We start from the raw sequence: 19158 nt of genomic DNA on the forward strand, positions 1-19158 counted from the left end.
TCTTGGTGCACTTCAAAGCCGTGTGGGCTGCAGCGCTCACATCCTGTCTGTGACTGACATCACTACGTGGAGAATTATTTCAAACCCCAGGCATTAGCTGGCGGCTGCGAGAGCACAAGGCTCTCAAACCCTTGAGCCACAGCTGAGAGCAGGACACGCCGAAACGTAACCACCTGCCGTCTCCCCGTCAAGTCCTTAGATGTGGAGAGACAGATTCGATTCTTATCAACGCAAAGCTCCTCCACGGCCAAACAATTCCCTACAAGACCCGAGATAACCTGATAGTTTATCAGCAGCTGGTATTTTTCTCATCCATCACGGGTTAATACTCTCGGGTTCATCTCGACAGGAATTACAACGCCGTTCTCCCACAAAGTGCTCCTGATGATATATTAGGGGCAGAGATATTATTGATACGTTATGAATGGAAATCGATAATAACTGAACGCTAATTCATCACGATTACAAATATTAAGTGGCCTGCACCCACTGCACACACAGCTGTGGCAGCAATACAGAGCCCTTGTAACCTAGCAACAGCTTCACCATAACAAGACCACTTTATTTCTAGGTACGTCAGACAGACCAGAGAGCACTGATACAGTATGTGGGCCATGAAAAGCATCGCACCCAACATGGTCAGCGCATATAGAGAAAAGCGAAATGAAATTTGCGCGGCGTAGCCTCTGCGTTACGTCGCTGGAGGAAATGTAACAACAATCGCAGGGCTTGTAGTGACAAGCTCTTGGTCCGTGTGACAAATTCTTATTGAGTGACGGGAACAAACCAGAGGTGACTGACTGCAAGAGAGGCAGAGGCATGCGTGAGATACAGTCGTGGACGAGATGAGGCCGCGATAGCGTCTGCAGAAGAGGAGTATCGGCGTGGTGTGCTGTGTTTGTCTGTGTATTTTTGTTTTTTGTTTTTCATGCAAGAGAGTGAGATTATTCATGTTTGTGTGTCTAAGAAAGCCTGGTGAGGGAGGATAAAGGGAAAAGAAGCAGGATAAGATTTAGAGTTTCCCATGCAACCCCTCCTCCCCAGAGCAGTGACTACATCTGCGCAATCACCCCCAGCCTGCATGGACTCATGCTGGCCCCAAGTCACCTCCCCAAAAGACCCCAACGCATTCCTGCTCCAGCTGTGGCTCTCCTCCTCCTCCTCCTCCTCCTCCTCCTGCTCCAACCTCTTCTTGGTTCTTCTCTTCTTTCTGCTTACTACCATGCTCTCCGACCACTCCTCTTAGCCCCCACACTCACTCTCTCAGTCACTCACTTGCTCAGGCCTGGGAGTGATTATCAGCCCATTGCCGGGAGGAGGAGAGAAGGGAAGGAAAGCAGGGAGGGGGGGGAGAAAAAAAAAAAGGGAATTGTCTGGAAAACAACTGCTCTCTTACCCCTTGTTCCGATTCCAGGGGCTCAGCTTTGACTCGGACTGCAGGCATTCCGTCAAGCATTAACATCCTGTTTCTTAGGCTGCCTGTGAAGGAACACAGAGGAGGTGTAAGACGGGTGTTTTTAGCATGACTAAGCAGGTCCCACACTCAGTTATTCACACATGGACATCGACAATGTTGTGCTTGCACCCACTGAGAAATAAACACATTTTGAATAGACGTGAATTCGCGTTTCGAAATCGTCAGAAGCCGACAGACAAAAGATGCGCACAAACTCAGTCAGCGCGCAGCATGAGCCCCCTGTTCTCCATAATAAAGATTTTCAATTGCCTGGTGGGATGCTGTGAGGCTAATAACACTTCATACACGGAATAAAATCCTCTTAGGACTTCAATGGAATACAAACGCATTCGGTTACTCAACAGCAATTGCATCAGAGCAAACTTTCCACTCTGACCACCGATAAGAAAAGAAACAAAAAACTAAAATAAATGCCACATGAAACTGAAAAAGCAAAATTGTGACACTTCTGAGGATAACATTTTGCACTTACAACAATATATGTAATATTAATATCATATTATGACTCAAGCAAAACTCAACATTCATTCCTCCCTGTGCGCCTGAGCACTGTGCGTTTGCAAAGCGGGCAGCAGTGCCCGGCTCCTCAGCTCCGTGCTGTGGCTTTAAGAGGGATACTCAGATGGAGCCAATGACAACAATGCATGTTCCGTATCCCTCAGCTGGGGCCGACCTGAGGTAACCCTCCCTCTTATTATTTTAGCAGCAGTACATGGAGGAATGCAAGCAAGGCAAATAGACTCTAAACATCTCTATTACTCTCCGCTGCTGGCACCAGCAGCAGGGTTTGTGGCCCAATCCTTGCAGTCAGCAGCACCGGGGGCAATCATGGCCACTATTATTCTGAGATAAAAAAAAAAACCTCAGTCGATGATGAATGACACATATTACCCCTATGTAGGTTGCTGCCTAACAACTACAACAAACATCTCACATCCCACATCCAAAATAGTTATTTTTTTTTACTCACCAGATATTTCCGCTCAAGATCAAAACATTTCTATAGAAACTGTTAAATCATTTAATGCAACCCCTCTAGTTCTTGCACCGCTCAAATTCTCAAGCAAAAAGGCTAATCCTGACTGTTTGTGTGCGAGGGCGGTAGAGTAAGAAGGAGGATTTACTCCCTCAATCTGCAACCCCCCCAGATCTCGCCTCTCAGGTCTAAGTCCCTCAGGTACCCTGGCTGTGCTGCTATTGTATTGTTGTCCAGGATGTCCTTCGGCTGCAGGTCTTGGTAGGCCCAGATAGCGTTGCCGTGGCAACGGCTGGGCGGGTGGAGCTGCAGCCTCAGTCCAGCCTCAAGCCATGTGTTGAGGAGAAGAGGAGAGAGGAGCGCAGCGAGAGAGGCTCCGAAAGTGAGGTTTGTCTTTCCTTTGGATGACCATCATTCACGCGAAGGCATTCTCTTCTTAATATTTTCCAGAAGGAGAAAGATAAAGTCTTGATTTTTTTTTTTCCCCCTCTGGAGTAAATTGTCAAGAGGTTTTCCTTTTCCCTGCTTGTTTGTCCTTTATTCTTAATGTGCACACTAATGCTTCTGGAAAAAAAAATAAAAAAGAAGTACTCCCCTTCCACACGTTTCCACAGTCCAGTTAATCTAGAGGTTCGGGAGCACCTTCCTAATGAACTGACCTGCAGAAGGCTATTCATAGGAAATCAATGGCCACTACACACCTCTGCTTGTGACAGTAATGGCCAAAGAGCAAAAGCAGTGAGAGAGACTTAACACTGAGTAATGAGCTTGCAGAGAGATGCTGCGTGTCGAGGGTTTGTGTGTCGACCAACTTTGACCGAAGTCAACTGCTTTTTCCCGCGACAGGATCGTGACTAGTTAGCACCGGAAGAAATCAAATCAAAAAGCTCAAAAACAAAAATAAAAGTTAGTCTGAAAGTAAGCTAATTTGTTAGAGGTGATAAGCCAATGCATAGCCAGTGTCTGCTCACAGCAGGCTCAGGCAACCAGTGGTGTTCTGTCCATCAGCGTGAAGCACTGTGTGTGGGAGATGGAGAGAGAAGGGGAGGGGTGGGAGGAGGAGGACGAGGAGGGGGGGCTGGAAGGAAACAGGGTAGATTAAGATCACCTTTCCATTTGCTGCACTCTGAAATGAAATGGCCATCCCAGGTGTGTGGGGGAGTTGGATGGAGAGAGGAGGGCAGTGGAGTGTTGAGGCATCTCATTTCTCCCTCCTACAAGCTCTCCTGTCCCCAACCAAGAAAAAAAAAAAAACTAAGAGGAAGGTAAAGGGAGCAGGTGAAGACTGAAGCCAGCTTTTTTCCAAATACACACACTCCTCCTCTGTTTACTGCTCTCTTTGTTTTGCTGCTTATTTGTGTGTCTGTTAATGCGTTTCAGAGGATGAACTGAAACTCCCACCATATATCCGCATCTGTGACCTCAGGTCCAATATCTCTCAGTTCTCTGATGGCTATCGACTCAGGCTGCGCAGGCTGAGGCAACAGCAACTGTAGCCGGAGAAGAGGAGGAGGAATAAAGGCTGGCCAAACCAAAACTGAATAGACTAGCTGGATCAATTAGAGGACAAAAACCTCTCTGGAACATCCCTGACCTTCTGAGATCAAATTCTGACCTTATACATTAGCGACACCGACCATTATACACACACATACGTGTACAATAACTAAAAAACTAAATAAAAGAAAGCCTGCTAAATCATGCTGCCAGTTATGTTGTGCCAAGCGCGCAGAGAAAATTCCATTTCACTTCAATTTATTGGATTTTATTTAAGCAAATGCTAATTATTGAGGTTTATCGAGGAAGCATGACGACTGGCAAACAACACTAAAAGGTGTGCTGGTGTGGTGGGTGGCGAACATCGGCGTTCTCTCAGCACATGCGAGTGTGAAGACAGATCCGGTTTAATACGGTTTTTGGATGCTCGCTCGCCAAGCAATGAAACACATCTTTTTTGTTCAAATGAAAAGTTAAGCCTAAAACGACCTCATGAAACCAGATTTAGTATCTGGCTGCGCATACCATCTCTGCTTTCCCTCTCCTCTCCCTCTCATGTGGACTTCCTTGCACACACACAGTAACACCACACACCCTCGGAACACACTGCAACAGACGGGCCCCGCCAATGCTTTGTTCCCATGTCGAGCGCCCAGAGCAACTGGGTGCATCTGTGTCACAGAGGCTGGACCTGCTGCCACGGGCTGGGATGGAAGAGAGATGGAAAAGGGTGAGGGGAAGGGAAGGATGCAATGAATTATGGGAGATATGTGAGTAAGGATTAAGGAAGGAGATAGCAGAAGAGGTGAGCGAGGGTGGGGGCTTGTTGAGGAGCACAGAATTGCTGGCAAGAGCAGTGGTTAGGGAAGTAATCAAGGGGAGTTGAAGGGGTGGCGGGGGTTGTTTAGTGGAGAAGAGGAGGGGCGGGAGTCAGGGAAGCGAGAGAGGGTAGAGAGGGGATATGGACCTGAGCCAAGGCCCGGTCGAGCGCAAAGCACACGGTGCAAGAATGCCAACAGACCCCCCCCCCCCACCCTGCCCCCACCCCCACCCTCCTCCCACCCAGTCCTCTACCACAGAGTAGAAAGAAAAAAGGGAAAGCAGCAAGGAAAAACACTTTCAAATGCTGCAAATCAGAAACAAATGACGAGCCAGTGCTAAAAGGTGCAAATGCATGAAAAGGACAGAGCCGTAGGTGATGTGAGATGAGCATTTCCTGTGTTCCGCCTGTGCCGTCTGCCGCTGGCCTCTTTGCTTCGCTCACTTCCCTCTTCTGTGCCCCCGGACACCCCGATGTGACACATTGGTCTGATAACCAGCCTACAACTGCTCGCTCACCAGCACACTACTCCACTTCCTCTCTTTTGGCTCACTCGGAGCAGGAACTTTTTGAAAAGCAGCGAAAGCGGAGCGTATTCACAGCCTTCTCGTTAACACGGCAACAGAGAAGACTCTTGCGAGACAAAGAGACGTTTGGGACACTTTTGCAGGAGGCCTTGTAAAAATGAAGACTGATACACAGTATATTAATTTAAAAAAAAAAAACCAAAAAAAAGACACAGACACAGTAAAGTCACGGCTGAATCACAGCTGATTTTCAATCTCAACCTCAGCCGGCTCCGTGTTAAGCTCTTCGTGACCTCATCTTGTTGGCCTCATTCTGCCCTTGAGAGTCATTCAAATAGTTTCCTCTAGTGTTGATACTTAAAGAGTAACTGCACACCAGGAAAATAATGGCACTTAGTTTGGTCAAAGTCAGCCTACACAGGTCAATGCTGTCCTACAAAGCTAGCAAGAGAGTGTTATACCGTAAAAATAAAGGAATATTGAAATGTAGTCATAATTAAGAAGGAGTAATAGTGGATAAAGTGGCCCTGCTAAAAACCTTAATAGGGTTTGAGCTTATTATACTAGTGATTTTAATACAACTCACCAGTTTATATTGTGTTAAGCCTTACAGTTTATGCATAATTAAAGAAGTGACCACTCTGATTGACGGGTGGGTGCCATCACAGGTCGCTAACGCCTCGGCACCACTCCACCTAATTGCCCCTTTTTGTTTTTTTCATTAAGCTTGGTTTGTCCTCACTCAAGGGAGCAGCACTGAGCCTACAATGATGCAAGCATTCATACTGCATTTACGTTTACAGCTGGTGTATCTGCATCGTTCTGTAACGACACCGGTAAAACGTCAGGCCAGTCAGCTGCGTTGAGTCCGTCTCGTGGCGAATGGAACTGGGCATCTCATGTTGGAGTCAATACATGTTAATAAGTGGAATCACTGCAATGCTAAGAGGGAGAAGATGCCTGAGAAGATGGGGTGTAGGAGGCAGAAGGAGGCAGCGCTTGTCCGTGGGCTGAGAGACGTGGATGAGGAAACGCACGTCGATCCAATCACGGGTAATGTGGTCGGAAGTTGTGCAGGGGATGAAGCTACGCCGTACTTAGGGCGTACATCTGACGCATAATAACCATAAATGTGGCTTTAGCTGGAGTTAGGCGGAGTCAGGCACTTCCAAGATGGTGTGAAGATGCTCTTTTGTAACCCCAAAACTGATTCTCTTTGACGTTGTTTGAGGTTCAAGTGGAAACCCCAAACACATCTAACTTGAGCTCCCACTGAATGTTTATTTCCTCTGTGAAGACAAAAACGTAAGGTGAACTTTGGGTCAAAATCAAAGCAGCAGATGATCCAAACACAATGGAGCATACATTTCCCATAATGCAACCCATGTGTTTTTGCTAGACTCTCCCTGTCTGGTCACGGTCCTCATCTTTTAATTTGTTGTATCCTATTTGTCAATCTCTAACACAGACTTGTTGTTGTAAATTTGCCTCCAACCCCAGAAAAACATGATCAAGGCCTATGTTGCCATGACGTGACGAAACTGCAAAGCCACAGAGGGCGAATGACATTAGTTATCACAGGCTGTGTACACCCCACGACGAGTTAACAGAACAGTATAGAACTGGTGGAGTTCCCCTTTAAAGACGTTCCAACCCCGACCAGCACATACCAGGTAGCCAGTGTTGATGCTGTTTGTTATGTGTGTTGATGCACGTTTTCCTTCAGAGTTTACTCCTGGATGCACCGACACGGACATAGTCTTCTTCCTTTTTTTCTAATCAGTCCTGGCACTCAGTGAATGGTCTCAGAATTTCCATTTCATAAGCCGTATTTTCCTTGGCAGGAGCGGCAAGCGAAGTCTTTTGGATGCTTCTGGGACATTTTTGAACGGGGCTCAAGAAGAGAGCAGAGTCGCTACCTCTCTGCACATAAAAGCACTGACTTCTCTAACCTGTCGACTACCAAAATGCCATCAAAACCACAGCTTACATGCATTACTCTTTTCTTTTTTTTTTCTTTTTCTTTTAAATGGCAGAAAAAAAATCCCTTCAGGGTTAAAACTCCCTTAAAAGATGCACTCATCTGATGCTTTTTTACCTCAAATCACCCAGGCCACTTCCTCTGTGAATAAATCCGTTCCACAGAGGGAAAACACTGCCTTCTTTATGAACCCAGCTATTAATAGGCAAAACACACTTATCATGCATTGGGTAATTTAATTTTTGGGACATACAACAAAATACAAATGGTAACTTACAAGGTTCCACCTTTTTAAACTGAAACCCGGCGGTATGAGAAACACATAATAGCTTTGTAAATAGAAGGGGAAAGGGAGCTGATGAAGACGGAGTCTGTGACCAGCAAAATAAATACATACAAACGCTTGATGGCACATATGCATTGTACGACCCACTCTTGAAGCTTGCCAAGAAATGCCACGTACACAAACAAACGCTTTCACAAAACCCAAAACACCACGCTGAATGGACAGAGGCAGCTCCAAAGACGGACACCAAAAAAAAAAATTTGCACAGGTTGAATGCAGATGGCCGAGGATGAGCATTGATTTCATCGATCCATGTGTCAGGATACACGCCAGGCTCCATTGTGGTGAGACCCAGCTTCAAGAAAACCTCAAACTAATGCATATTTAGAAGAACAGACATGTTGTGGTGATTACGCTGGGAAGGTTTCATACGGTACACAACAAATTAGCTAACAATGGCTTGTTATCTTCTTTTTTTTTTTATTAAATACAGCATTTCATGCAATGCGAATGCGGTGTAATATAAGGTTAAAGGAGGCTTCATATGTTAAGTTTGATATAGTATGTGATGTGGCAACACAATGTGGTGCGACATTTTTCTTTTTTTGCGGCTGCACAATGTCATCATTATGTAAGTTCCTGTGTGTGTGTATGTGTGTGTGTGTGTGTATATAATACAATATGTCCTGTCATATACACTATGTAGATTACATATTTACAACAGGCGTGATAAACAGAAAGTCAGATAAGTAAGATATAGTGTAAGTGTGATACCGTGGGGACATAAATCTGATCACACATTGTGGGCACCCGCCTTTGGGGGACAAAACTCTAAGTCCCCATAATGTAAGTCTTGTGGAGACTTTGTCAGTTTCCAAGAAATACATGCAAGTCAATGAACCGTCCCCCGAAGTGATGAAAACACAACTGAGTGTGTGTGAGAGAGACAGGGAGAAGCAGAGAGAGAGAAAGAAAGAGCAGTGAACTCATGTTGTTCTTGCCTGAGCCAGGGAGCTCAGCACCTGAGAGGAAACCAACTCCATTTATAGAGTTGATTCCCATGTAAATACACAGACAACCCACAACACACACACACACACACACACACAAACAACACACACTTGTGCACTAGCAAGGCCCACGGAAGTTCCCATATTCTGGTGGATTGCCCTTGGGTCCTTGCTATTTCTGCCAGGGGCAGGGGGATCCTGTGTCAGTAATCCTGTCAGGATGAGGGGGATGAGGTCACCGGATGCAGCTCACGTCCACTGCCTTCACCAGCAGAGCAAACACAAACACACATGCACGCACGCAAATGAGATTAATTTGTAGGGACTCTTTACTGAGTGGACAATACAACGATTTGACTGTGACAGTGTGCTCGCTTAACAAACTCACAGTAAAATAGAAAGTTGTGATAAAAGTGGCGAGTGGACATTAACACAGCTAAACACAGAGATCAGAACATGTCTGAAATAGAAACTCACAGAAATTAGCTAAAACACGTTAATCTATCCAGCCCCTGGTGTTTTTAAGTGAAATTACTGTTTGTGTCATTTTTCCCCTGAGAGCCAAGAAAAGAAAGAAGCAGGTTCACTCAAGACGTAAAGCAAAATTGTTGTGATTGTATATGAAGAATTAAAGTGGAACCACTATTTTCTACAACCTGGACCTTATTTCTGGCATACAATACGATCGTTTACTCACCCATATAACTTTTGGGTCATTTGCACTCATTCAGGAGATAATTAGATCAGCGTTTATCCATATAGTGGGAGTGAATGGGGCACCGAGACGCAGCCTGTAAATAACGCATTATCAGCCGCGTAACTCGCTCATTTCACCAATATTTTGTTATGATACGCTAGTGCTATTCCCCGTTGAGTCCGGAGTTAGCTGTTATCATCTTCCAGGGTCTGTAGATTAACCTACTCTGAGTGGCGCGCACACCTGCGACGATCGGCTTGTTTACCTGTAATTTGCTACTGCTATGGTTCGTCCACAACCTCAGAATCAGAAAAATATTCAGCCATATTGCAAAAAACTAGCCCTGTCACTCCCGCTATATGGCTATACGCTGATCTAATTATTTCCTAAACAAGTGCAGATGACACAAAAGTTATATGGGTGAGTAAACTAAATGCTAGAAATAAGGTCCAGGATGTAAAAAACAGTAGTTTCTCTTTAAGAGTGTTGCATCAGCATTGGTCATCGTCTTGCGGAGGGGGTAGCAGAAGAAGAAAGCGTAAAGAGAAAAGGTGTGACATTTGGAAACTCTTTACTATGCACTGAGCAAACAAGGTTGATACCATGTTGTTTTTTTTACAAAATTAAGTAAATGCAACGGAGACAGTGATACTAGATGCGTGTTGCACTTGTCCAGGGGCTAGTTAAGCAAGCAGCTAGATGTTTGTTTCTTTTGATTTTCTGTCTCCCAGTAGTAGCGTTAGCACCACTAATAGCCAGGCCGCTGACTAAATCAAGAAACAAACTCAAAAGAACCAGAGCCCTTGATCTAAGTAGTATGAGTCAGTTGTACTGTTCTATTACAAGCACAAGCCCTGGAGATCACTATATTGAGTGAATTGAAATATTCCTCGGTTCCTGTCCGCTCTTTGCCTACTACGCCTGCCCCGGCAACAACTCTTTTCTTTTTCCATTTGCAGGATACAGTTCGCATAGTTGTCGTTCCACAGTCCACCTTCTACCACTTGGGAAAAGCTGCCTATTAGCTATCGGGGAAAAAACAAAAGAACGATCCTCTTCCTGTAACGTCTTTCAAGCTTTTATTTTCCTTTTATATGGGGAGGTTTTGCACCCAATGGCAGACACGAATTCAGAGAGAAAGCGAGGCTTATAGGAAACCAATGTAAACGCTGATGGTGTCATCCGTCTACAATGATTAAAATTTACATCATAATGTCCGCTGCTTCTTCAGATGTGTTAGATGTAAAAATAGACCTGCATAGATTTTGTTTTTCAGAATTCAAGGGGTAAAATAAAATCCTTTTTGAATTGTTTTTTTTTTCTCTTTGACAATTTGTCATTGTGAAAGATCCCCACCTCCACCATTACCACCTCCGTCCCTTCTCGGTCTTGCGAAACTGTGGGAAATGAAGAAGCTGTTTATTCTGAGAGGAAACACTCAAAGCGAAAAGAAGAGTCGGCCGCTGTCTGGTTTGTCTGCGTCTCCGTCTGTGTGTCAAATGCACTTCTTATAAAGCCGACTTCCTGAGCCCGTGCTCTGTTCTACAATCTGGCTAACACACACACACACACACGCGCGCGTGCTCGCAAACCTTGTGACCTCTGCCTGCACCCACAATGAACCATATTTATCTTAGATACAGAGACAGACACACACATGCACATAAACTCTCACTCAATATTGCAGCTCTGCCTGTGAAAGAAGAATATGGATGCCCATTCAACACAAACAGCCACCCACACACACCTACAGTGTGCACACACAAGCCCTGCACAAATACTCACACTCCTCCACAGAGAGGTAAACAGAAGAGTCTGACATCCTCTTGCATCATGTGCCTCAAATGCAGCAGAGAAACAGCTAAACAAGCTGTGACCGTGACAGCTCTAAAGTGAGGTGGCATTACTCAACTGAGCTTCGACTTCGAAGTCAAAGCAATTTGTGACACCATTCTACACAATTTGTGTCCAATTGAAGCTCACTTTTGATGTAATCGCGAGAAAGAATAAGCTAAATATTCAGCAGGAGGGCCGGGCTGACTAAAGACGCCGCAAAACAGCTCCTGGTGAGGCGGTTACTGTGAGGTCTTCTTGCCTCAACATAATCCGGTGACCTCTCAGGAACACCACACACATCTCAGTTAAACGCAGTAGGGTCAGTGGCTGTGCATCTAAAATAGCCTCTGACACAAAAACCTGACTTGTACCAAAGGAGGGGGAGGAGGAGACAAGCAAACCAGGATAAATGTGAGAAGTGCTTGGGCGCAGCCTTTCAGGAAGATACTGTAATATTCTTCTGTGCAAGTTTATGGTGAAGTTCGCACACCGCAATGCTAAAGCGAACATGCGACAGAGAGGTAGAGAGAGAGAGAGAAAGAGGTAGAGAGAAAGAGGTCAGCTCAAGAGGATCAATAAAAAATGCACTCGGTGACTCTGTACCAGTCTCTTATTCACTCTCACTTCACAGGTCCTCGATTGAGGTGACCACACTGCGGTGTTTAATAATCGCCTCAAACTGACAAGAGTGGCATCGTGCGCTCAGCTCTGTATATGCATAACGGCTGCCATTAATAAAATAATGGAACTATTTTCTTGTGAATTCTTTGTAAACTATGGTAAAGAGACTAAAAATGAGGGTCAGAGTTAAACCCTGCTCTCTTCTCGGACCCCATCAGGGAGGTGGGATGCATTAGATTAGCATCCTCACAATAACCTGCATCCTTCCCACCACCTACTCCCCCCCCCTTAAGGGATGACAGCACACTCCTACCCTAATGGGGAATTCTTTGAGTGGGCTACTGCCTTTTATCCCCCCTAGGCTCTGATAGCATATGTGTATGCACTTGTGTTCCAACATGTATGCCTGAATGCGATCCCCCTTCCCCCAACGTATGCACCGTGCACATACTACCCACAAAAGCATGTCTTCTTCTGAATGCATCAGAGCACATGTGCACTCGCATGCACTCTCTCAAGGATCGACCTAGATGTTTTACAATAGCTGTACAATGCAAGCATGCAGAGGCACCGATACACTGACTCATCTACAGTATCTACTGTAAACAACTCGGGTAGAAGTAATATCAGCTCAAACACTTAAACACACACACAGAGTCTTATTTTTTTCGCCTCTCTTGCTTTGCCCTTTTTTTCTCACTCGCTATCTCCAGTGATACAAACAGCGGCGCGCATACAGGCATGCACGCAAGCACGCAAGTAAGTGTGTCCCTTAGTGTTTAATAGCCTTGCAGGGTCCTCTTGATGCAGCATCACGAAGTGCCTACCCTATATAACCTCACTTTGTGCTGACACGACCAAATTCACCCCAACTCAGAGCACATGGAAACAGACAATAACGGACCAACCAAAACATTCCAGTACACTGACACTCATTACATCAAATGTGCGCAGTTATTTTTGCTCACCGAGATTTTCCCCTCGGTTTGACCCATTCCAGCTCTCCAACACCACTCAATAAAAGCCAGCAGCTGTGTTTACCTCTATTACTCATCTACTCACGCCTTCACTTCGATTATTTTTTCCTCTCTTTTTGAGGCCATGCCGTGCCATGCCGATACCTGGTTGAAGCAGCAGAAAAGGAGGAGCTACGGTTCATGGTTTCAATCTAAACTGCCCTCCCCCCCCTCCCCCCACGTTGCTCTTTACATAATTTCCTTCCCTCACAGTTGATCTACAGTACAACTGGAAACAAAGTTCACTCCGTGCAGCATCCTCACGCAGGTCTGTTGAAATCATCTGCGCTGGGGCTACAGAGAAGCAGCTCCCCAAAGATTCTGTAAAGGGAAACTCTTCTGTGTAAAAAAAACAGGTCAGAAATGGTCCAAAAACACTCTGAAAATGCTGACTTTGAATACTCTTCCATCCTCTTGTCTTGGCTTCCTTCCTTTTCTCCTTCCGTCTGTTAACCAGCCATATTTAGTTAAAGCAAATGAGGTTGAAGGAGACGGGCGGGCCGGCCTTCCACTGACATACCTTTCCATCCTTGCCATGGAAACATGTCAAGCAAACCTAAATGAGAGTCTGGGGGTCCGGCGGCAAGCTCTGGTAAATGAGTCACTTCCAGTAAGCACTGACTCTAGAGATGGTGTCATTACTCAAAAAAAAAAAACTTGGATCAATTCGCTGGTCACTTGAAAGCCTGCCCACGCATAAGCATGTTTGTAGTGTGATGAGTTTCTGTAACGAAAGTAAAGCTGGATTGCGCAACAGTAGCTTTAACAATAACAGGCCCCTTATAAATATTCAACAGAGCAGTGTGCCAAAAATTCAAACTACTTACATCGGTGTTTGACAACCTGTAATCGTTCATGTTAGATTGTAGTTCTTTCCGGGGATTTTTTTCTTTTTTCTTTATTTACACTATCAACCTCAGAGTCACAGGCTGTTGCTCAATACTTTCCGTGCTTGCCCTCTCTATCTCTCTCTATCTCTCTCTCTCTCTCTCTCTCTCTCTTTCCCTGAACACACATGCTCTAGCACTCTATGTACACCCTTAACTCAATTTGGTAAACAAACGTGGGCTGGACACTCGGGTCAAAGGTTGAATCCACAAGAGACAACGCAAAGGGAGAGAACATTTTGTCATCTCCTGACGTGATGAAATAGCTGCACGGGGACTTCAGCTCGCAGGCGTCACCTACAAATATTATTGTTATTGTGTCTTATTTCAGTCACAGGAAGTTCAAGACGGCTACCGCAGCATGTCTCGCTACTCGGCATGAAAGAGAAATAATAAGTGCGCGACCCCCGCTGTGTTTTTGTCCAATCGGTTTAGTCAAACTATCAATATATCAAGTCATCTCTTCGGCTGCGGCTTGTTTCACACGTGATCACGACATGCAAGAGAGTGCATCAGCCTCCTGTGGTTGAATACTAGTTTTTTTTTTTCACACACACACACACACACACACACACATCTCGTGAGTGCTCTCCACCTCTCTTCTTCTCTCTTTGGCCCTGACTTACAGTTAGGGACCCATGTGAATCCAGCCATAGTGTGCCCTGCAGTCTATCTGCAATCAATGATGATACACTCCATAACACCCACTTGGATCAATGAGCAGTCCGTCAATATGCCAGCAGTTAACCCAGCTGATTAGGGGTAATGCAGGGAATTTCTTCTCCCGGAATTTGTGCCTACATGTTGTTAGCGAGAGCGAAAACGGAGCACAGCGCCCCTTCCCGAAAGATTCCATCTGTCAACACGCGCCCAATTTGCGCGTCGTGATCTGTGGCTGACAGAGGATGCCTTCAGTGGAGGGGGGGTCCTGCCGAGCAATTAAATGTCCTGGGCTGAACGGTGTTGATGGACAGATAGAGTCTATCTGTGGGTGATTGGCTTTTTAATTGAGTCCCCCCTGCCCCACCTGTACTGATTTCTATCATAAGCCCTGGACCGTGTCTTGGGGTGGGGGTTGAGCCACTGAAGGAATCAGCATGGCAGCAGCTTGATGCAGCTATGGGCGAAAACAACCAGAGGTCTGAGACACTATATTGTTCCTGTTCATGCAAGTAAGATATGTCATTACAACAACTGCCCCCAAACAACATTTGCAGGTTAAGAAGCCCTGTATAGATTATAAAAATCATGCATTTGGAATCAAATAAGGAAGAGGTGTGCTCTTATAGCATGATAAAGCCTGCAGAGGGAGCCTGTCGTGGTGGGTGGATAGCTCAACAAAATGTTGGACTTCTTTTTCTTGTTAGTTTACCAAGTTGGTCAATACTGCCATCATATTTACACTAATTTAACATTAACAAAAGCAGCGAAGGCAACATAAGCTACGACCTTTCACTTGACCTAATCAAGTCATTTTTGCACCAACAGCTAACCAAACATTCATATAGCGCATAGGCACTGACAAACAACAATGACCTTTCAGTAGTCAGATCAGTCAGAGCAGATATGGTTTGACGGCATGGATAAACAACATACTGCAGCTCGCCGTCTAACGTGGAGGCCGTGGAGGAGGACCGACTTGGACAAAGTAGACAAGTCAAAGATGCCAGCCTCAACATTTGGCGGTGACTTCTGAAAACAGCTCGGACTTTGGAAGAAATTAAGAATCACTTCGCTTTTTTTCAGCTGTTTTGATAAAAATGAAATCAAGGAGTTGCATTTGTTGCTTAAACTGAATCATCATTCTAATGCACACACGAGTACGTGAACACATACCACTCGCAGTTTTGCAATACTAAAGGTTTTCAGTTCCAGTTGTCACCGACTGAAGCTGTTAAGTTATAGTGAGTAAAAAAACTCATTGCAAGTGCATTTGACCGCAGACACGGTCCAGCCACGCAATAATTAACATTAAAGTATTTTCCAGTATTTCGCAATATCGTGAATATAACGACTGCAAAAAATGGCTTACAGAACCATGTTGATTTATTTATTTATTTATTTACTACCTGCAATGATTTGGTCACTGGGATTGCAATTTAATTGCTCTACACTGTCCGTCCGTGCACACTGTAGAGAGTCTGCTCTACACGCGTGATAATATCAGCCTGCTTATTCATGCCCGGGCGGAGGGCCTCTTTGTAAATGGATTTAAGTGAGACTCTAAATGGGCACTAATCTCCCACACTGAACATCCACGAGCTGCAGGGGGTCTCCTCCACATACGCGCACACAATCCCACCCCCTCCTCTTTATGTATAGCTAGATAGATTGCTACAACTCTCTCTCTCTCTTTATATATATAAATATATATATATATATATGCGGACTCCACTTAAACAAACACCCTGACAAATAGTTGCAGGCAAAGCAGGGCCTCTCCTCATCGCGAGGGTAAAGTCACTAAGGTCAGTGCTTAGTTTCCACATCAAACCCAGGAGCATAGGCCAGAGTCTCATCCCCCTCCCACCTTTCTCTCTCCTTCCCTCCCACTCTCTTTCACCCTCCACCCGTTCCACACACAGACATGTGCGTACACACACACGCACGCACACACACACACACACCCTCCTCCTCCTCCTCCTCCTCCTCCTCCTCCTCCACCTCCTCCCCCTCACTGGATGTACAAATGCCTTTGCTGTCAGCTCTGCCCGGGTCCCCTGTAATTGAAAATAACAGCCAAGGGCCAGCCCCCGGCCACTCTCCCCAGCCTGGTGGCTCTCTGCCTCAGTGACAGCCACCCATCAATACCAATGACTATTACCCTGGAAGTGAGAGCGCTGCCGATGACATCCAAGACACCACCCCTGCAACACTCCCACACACACACAAACACTCACACACAAACACACACACGCACACACACCCCAGTGTCCTTCCTCCGCTACCCGAGCCTCCTAATGTTTAACCCGTTGCTAACAGCCTGGTCTCCGAGTTGCTACAGGGGACAATGTCTCACACGGCACAATGCATCACCCACACACACACACACACTCGCTCTCTCACGTACACACAACTCTCTTAAGTCATGCTCAAAACTCTGACAAGCAGCAAACTTTTTTTTTTTTCCACAGAAAAAGTGCTGAGAGAGTTCTTGCAGCGCCGTCACACTCTCATTTCCCCCACCGAGACGTTCACTCAGTATTATTCTGCAACACTCCTCCACTGCTGAAGTTGCTCTGGACTTGTTAGAGATGAGAGATTTGTAACTGGTGCCGGCACAGTAAAGTCCGGATGCTGTCTGTGCACGCAGCCATTCAGAGTGTGATCACTTTTTTATTTTTTTCCTGTTGTCATGACAGCTTATGAATTTACATTGTGAGTAGATGTTACAAGTCCAGTCAGCACCATGCGGGGGTCTCTTGTCCTCCCCACCCACCCCCCCAACCCCACTGACAGACAGCAAACACAATGCCATAGGTGATCTGAGTTGTCATCTGCTTTGACAGAGCATTGACAGCTGAACGGAACGCACTGAACACAAGCACAAAGCCCAGCAACGTGACAAATGAAACACACAGCAGCAGCAGCAGCAGCCAGCAGAGGAACAGGACAAGAAAAATGCACAGACCTTGTCAGAAGCTGCAGAGCCGTGGAGACTAGGAGACTGTTTTCCTTTCTACAGTCCTCTCTGTCTCGTCTCCTCCTCTCCCTCTCCTCTCCTCTTCTCTCTCCTCTCACTCTGCGTGTATGTACGTGTGTGTGTGTGTATGTGTGTGATAATGTGTGTGTGAGTGAGTGAGTGTGAGTGTATGTGAGTGAGCAGCTCCCTCCCCTTCTGCCTCTCAGCTGCTCGGCTCAGGCAGTTCTCAGGAAATGAATGGGAGCGCACAGAGAACTGTTGTACTTGCAAATGACTTACCCCGAGTCACATGATCCGCTAAATGTAGGGTGGGCCGGTGGGTGGAGGCTTCATAAGCAAAAGGGAAGACAATATACTCTAAGCTTTAACAGCATGCATCGAATTACATGGGGCCCCTCCGGGGAGGTTTCCGACGCGTCCGCTCTCAACCAGCCCAAACTCCCTCTCTACCCCTCCCGGAGCGCCGCGGAGAGCCTCGGGCTGGGGGTGAACACCGGAGCGCCTCCCCGTTTAAAGGGGACGGAGAGGAAGGGGAAATGGTAAATTAGTTAAACTAGTTTGATTCACATTATATCAGTGATTAATTCTTACTACTGAATTTGTTTTATTAAGGGTTTTTATCCACGTGCCATTAAAAAAGGTAAATAAATAAATATTATAAATATGCTTTTTTAACAACGTTCTTATTGCGGGGAAAAATATGGTAAATTATAAATTTTTTATTATTATTATTATTTTATTTTTTTTATTTTTTTTAAGCAAAAATATCCTAATTGTGACGCTTCCAGCTTTTCAAATGACAAAATTTGCTCCGTTTCCGGGTCAAAGTTTAGTTAACTAAAAAAACTAAATTAATTAATTAATTAAAAATATTTTTGGTTGGAAAAAAATTTAATTATTGACAACAAACTGACAATTTTCACTATTGGAAATCGATTTATTTAAGGAAATATTAAAAAAATATATATATATTCATTAAGATTAAGATTGAGGTAGTCAGATTTATAGACGTAACACAGTTTAAATTAATCCACAAATACTTTTCTTTATCATTGAGTTTAAGGTCTAATAATTCATGTTCATCTTTACAGTATTTGTCACGAGTTGACTGATTTATTAATATTTTAATTGATCAGTTCTGTTGCTTTTCTTTCTCGATACATTTATGTGACATATAATGCCAGGGCATATTGAAATTAAGGTATTTATATTTCATGTGCTGTCTGACCTTAAGTTCAAAAGCGTTATTAATATTAAACTTTCATAGAAACTGAAGAAAAACATCAAATGTGATGTTGATTTTTCTGTTCATTGACCTAATCAAGGAATTGCTTCAACTTCATCTGGATACATTCATAAGTTCTTAGTAGACCTTTTGTATGTACAGGTTTTAAATGGCCGCACTACCATTGTTCTTTTGGATGATGGTTTCTGCTCCTACAATGAAATGCCACATTTCTGCCTGCTGTTAAAGTGACTAGCTTTGAATAACACGCAGGAACATTTCCCTGTAATGACAGTTTTTAAATTGTCTTCTATAAAGTGCCCGCACCGCTGTACCCACGCCGGTTTCTCCTCCCGGTGTTACCAGGGCTAAATGAAAGGTATCTCTGTGGTATGAGAGACTGAAGCTGCTCAGACCCCGCTCCCCTGGGAGCTCTAATTAAGGTAAAGGAAGCAGGGCTCATCTGCATGGCTGATGGGGCTCGTACCACTTTACATGGTCCCTGCTTTATTGTAGAGCCGGCTGAGTGAGCCAGAGATGATGGAGAGAGAAAGAGACAGAGAGAGAGAGAGAGAGGAAAAGAAAGACTATTTCCAGTAGTACAGTGAGCCTGATCCAAGAGCTACCCACTTAATATGCATTCTGTTTCACTTCAGATA

General features: G+C 45.0%; 1 protein-coding gene across 1 annotated transcript in view; it reads right to left on the minus strand.

The window, feature by feature from the left end:
- klf12b (Kruppel like factor 12b) overlaps positions 1 to 17648 on the minus strand; it is a gene marked incomplete at its 5' end in the record, with an annotated part of 42595 nt that extends 24947 nt beyond the window's left edge. The window contains 3 exon segments of the mRNA XM_084545346.1: positions 1397 to 1479; positions 17554 to 17615; positions 17617 to 17648. Of these exon segments, the coding sequence (XP_084401472.1) occupies positions 1397 to 1479; positions 17554 to 17615; positions 17617 to 17648 (177 nt within the window).
- Positions 17649 to 19158: the final 1510 nt, after the last annotated feature.

Source organism: Chelon labrosus (genome assembly GCF_963514085.1).
Source record: "Chelon labrosus genome assembly, chromosome: 5".
In the NCBI taxonomy this organism is placed as follows: domain Eukaryota; kingdom Metazoa; phylum Chordata; class Actinopteri; order Mugiliformes; family Mugilidae; genus Chelon; species Chelon labrosus.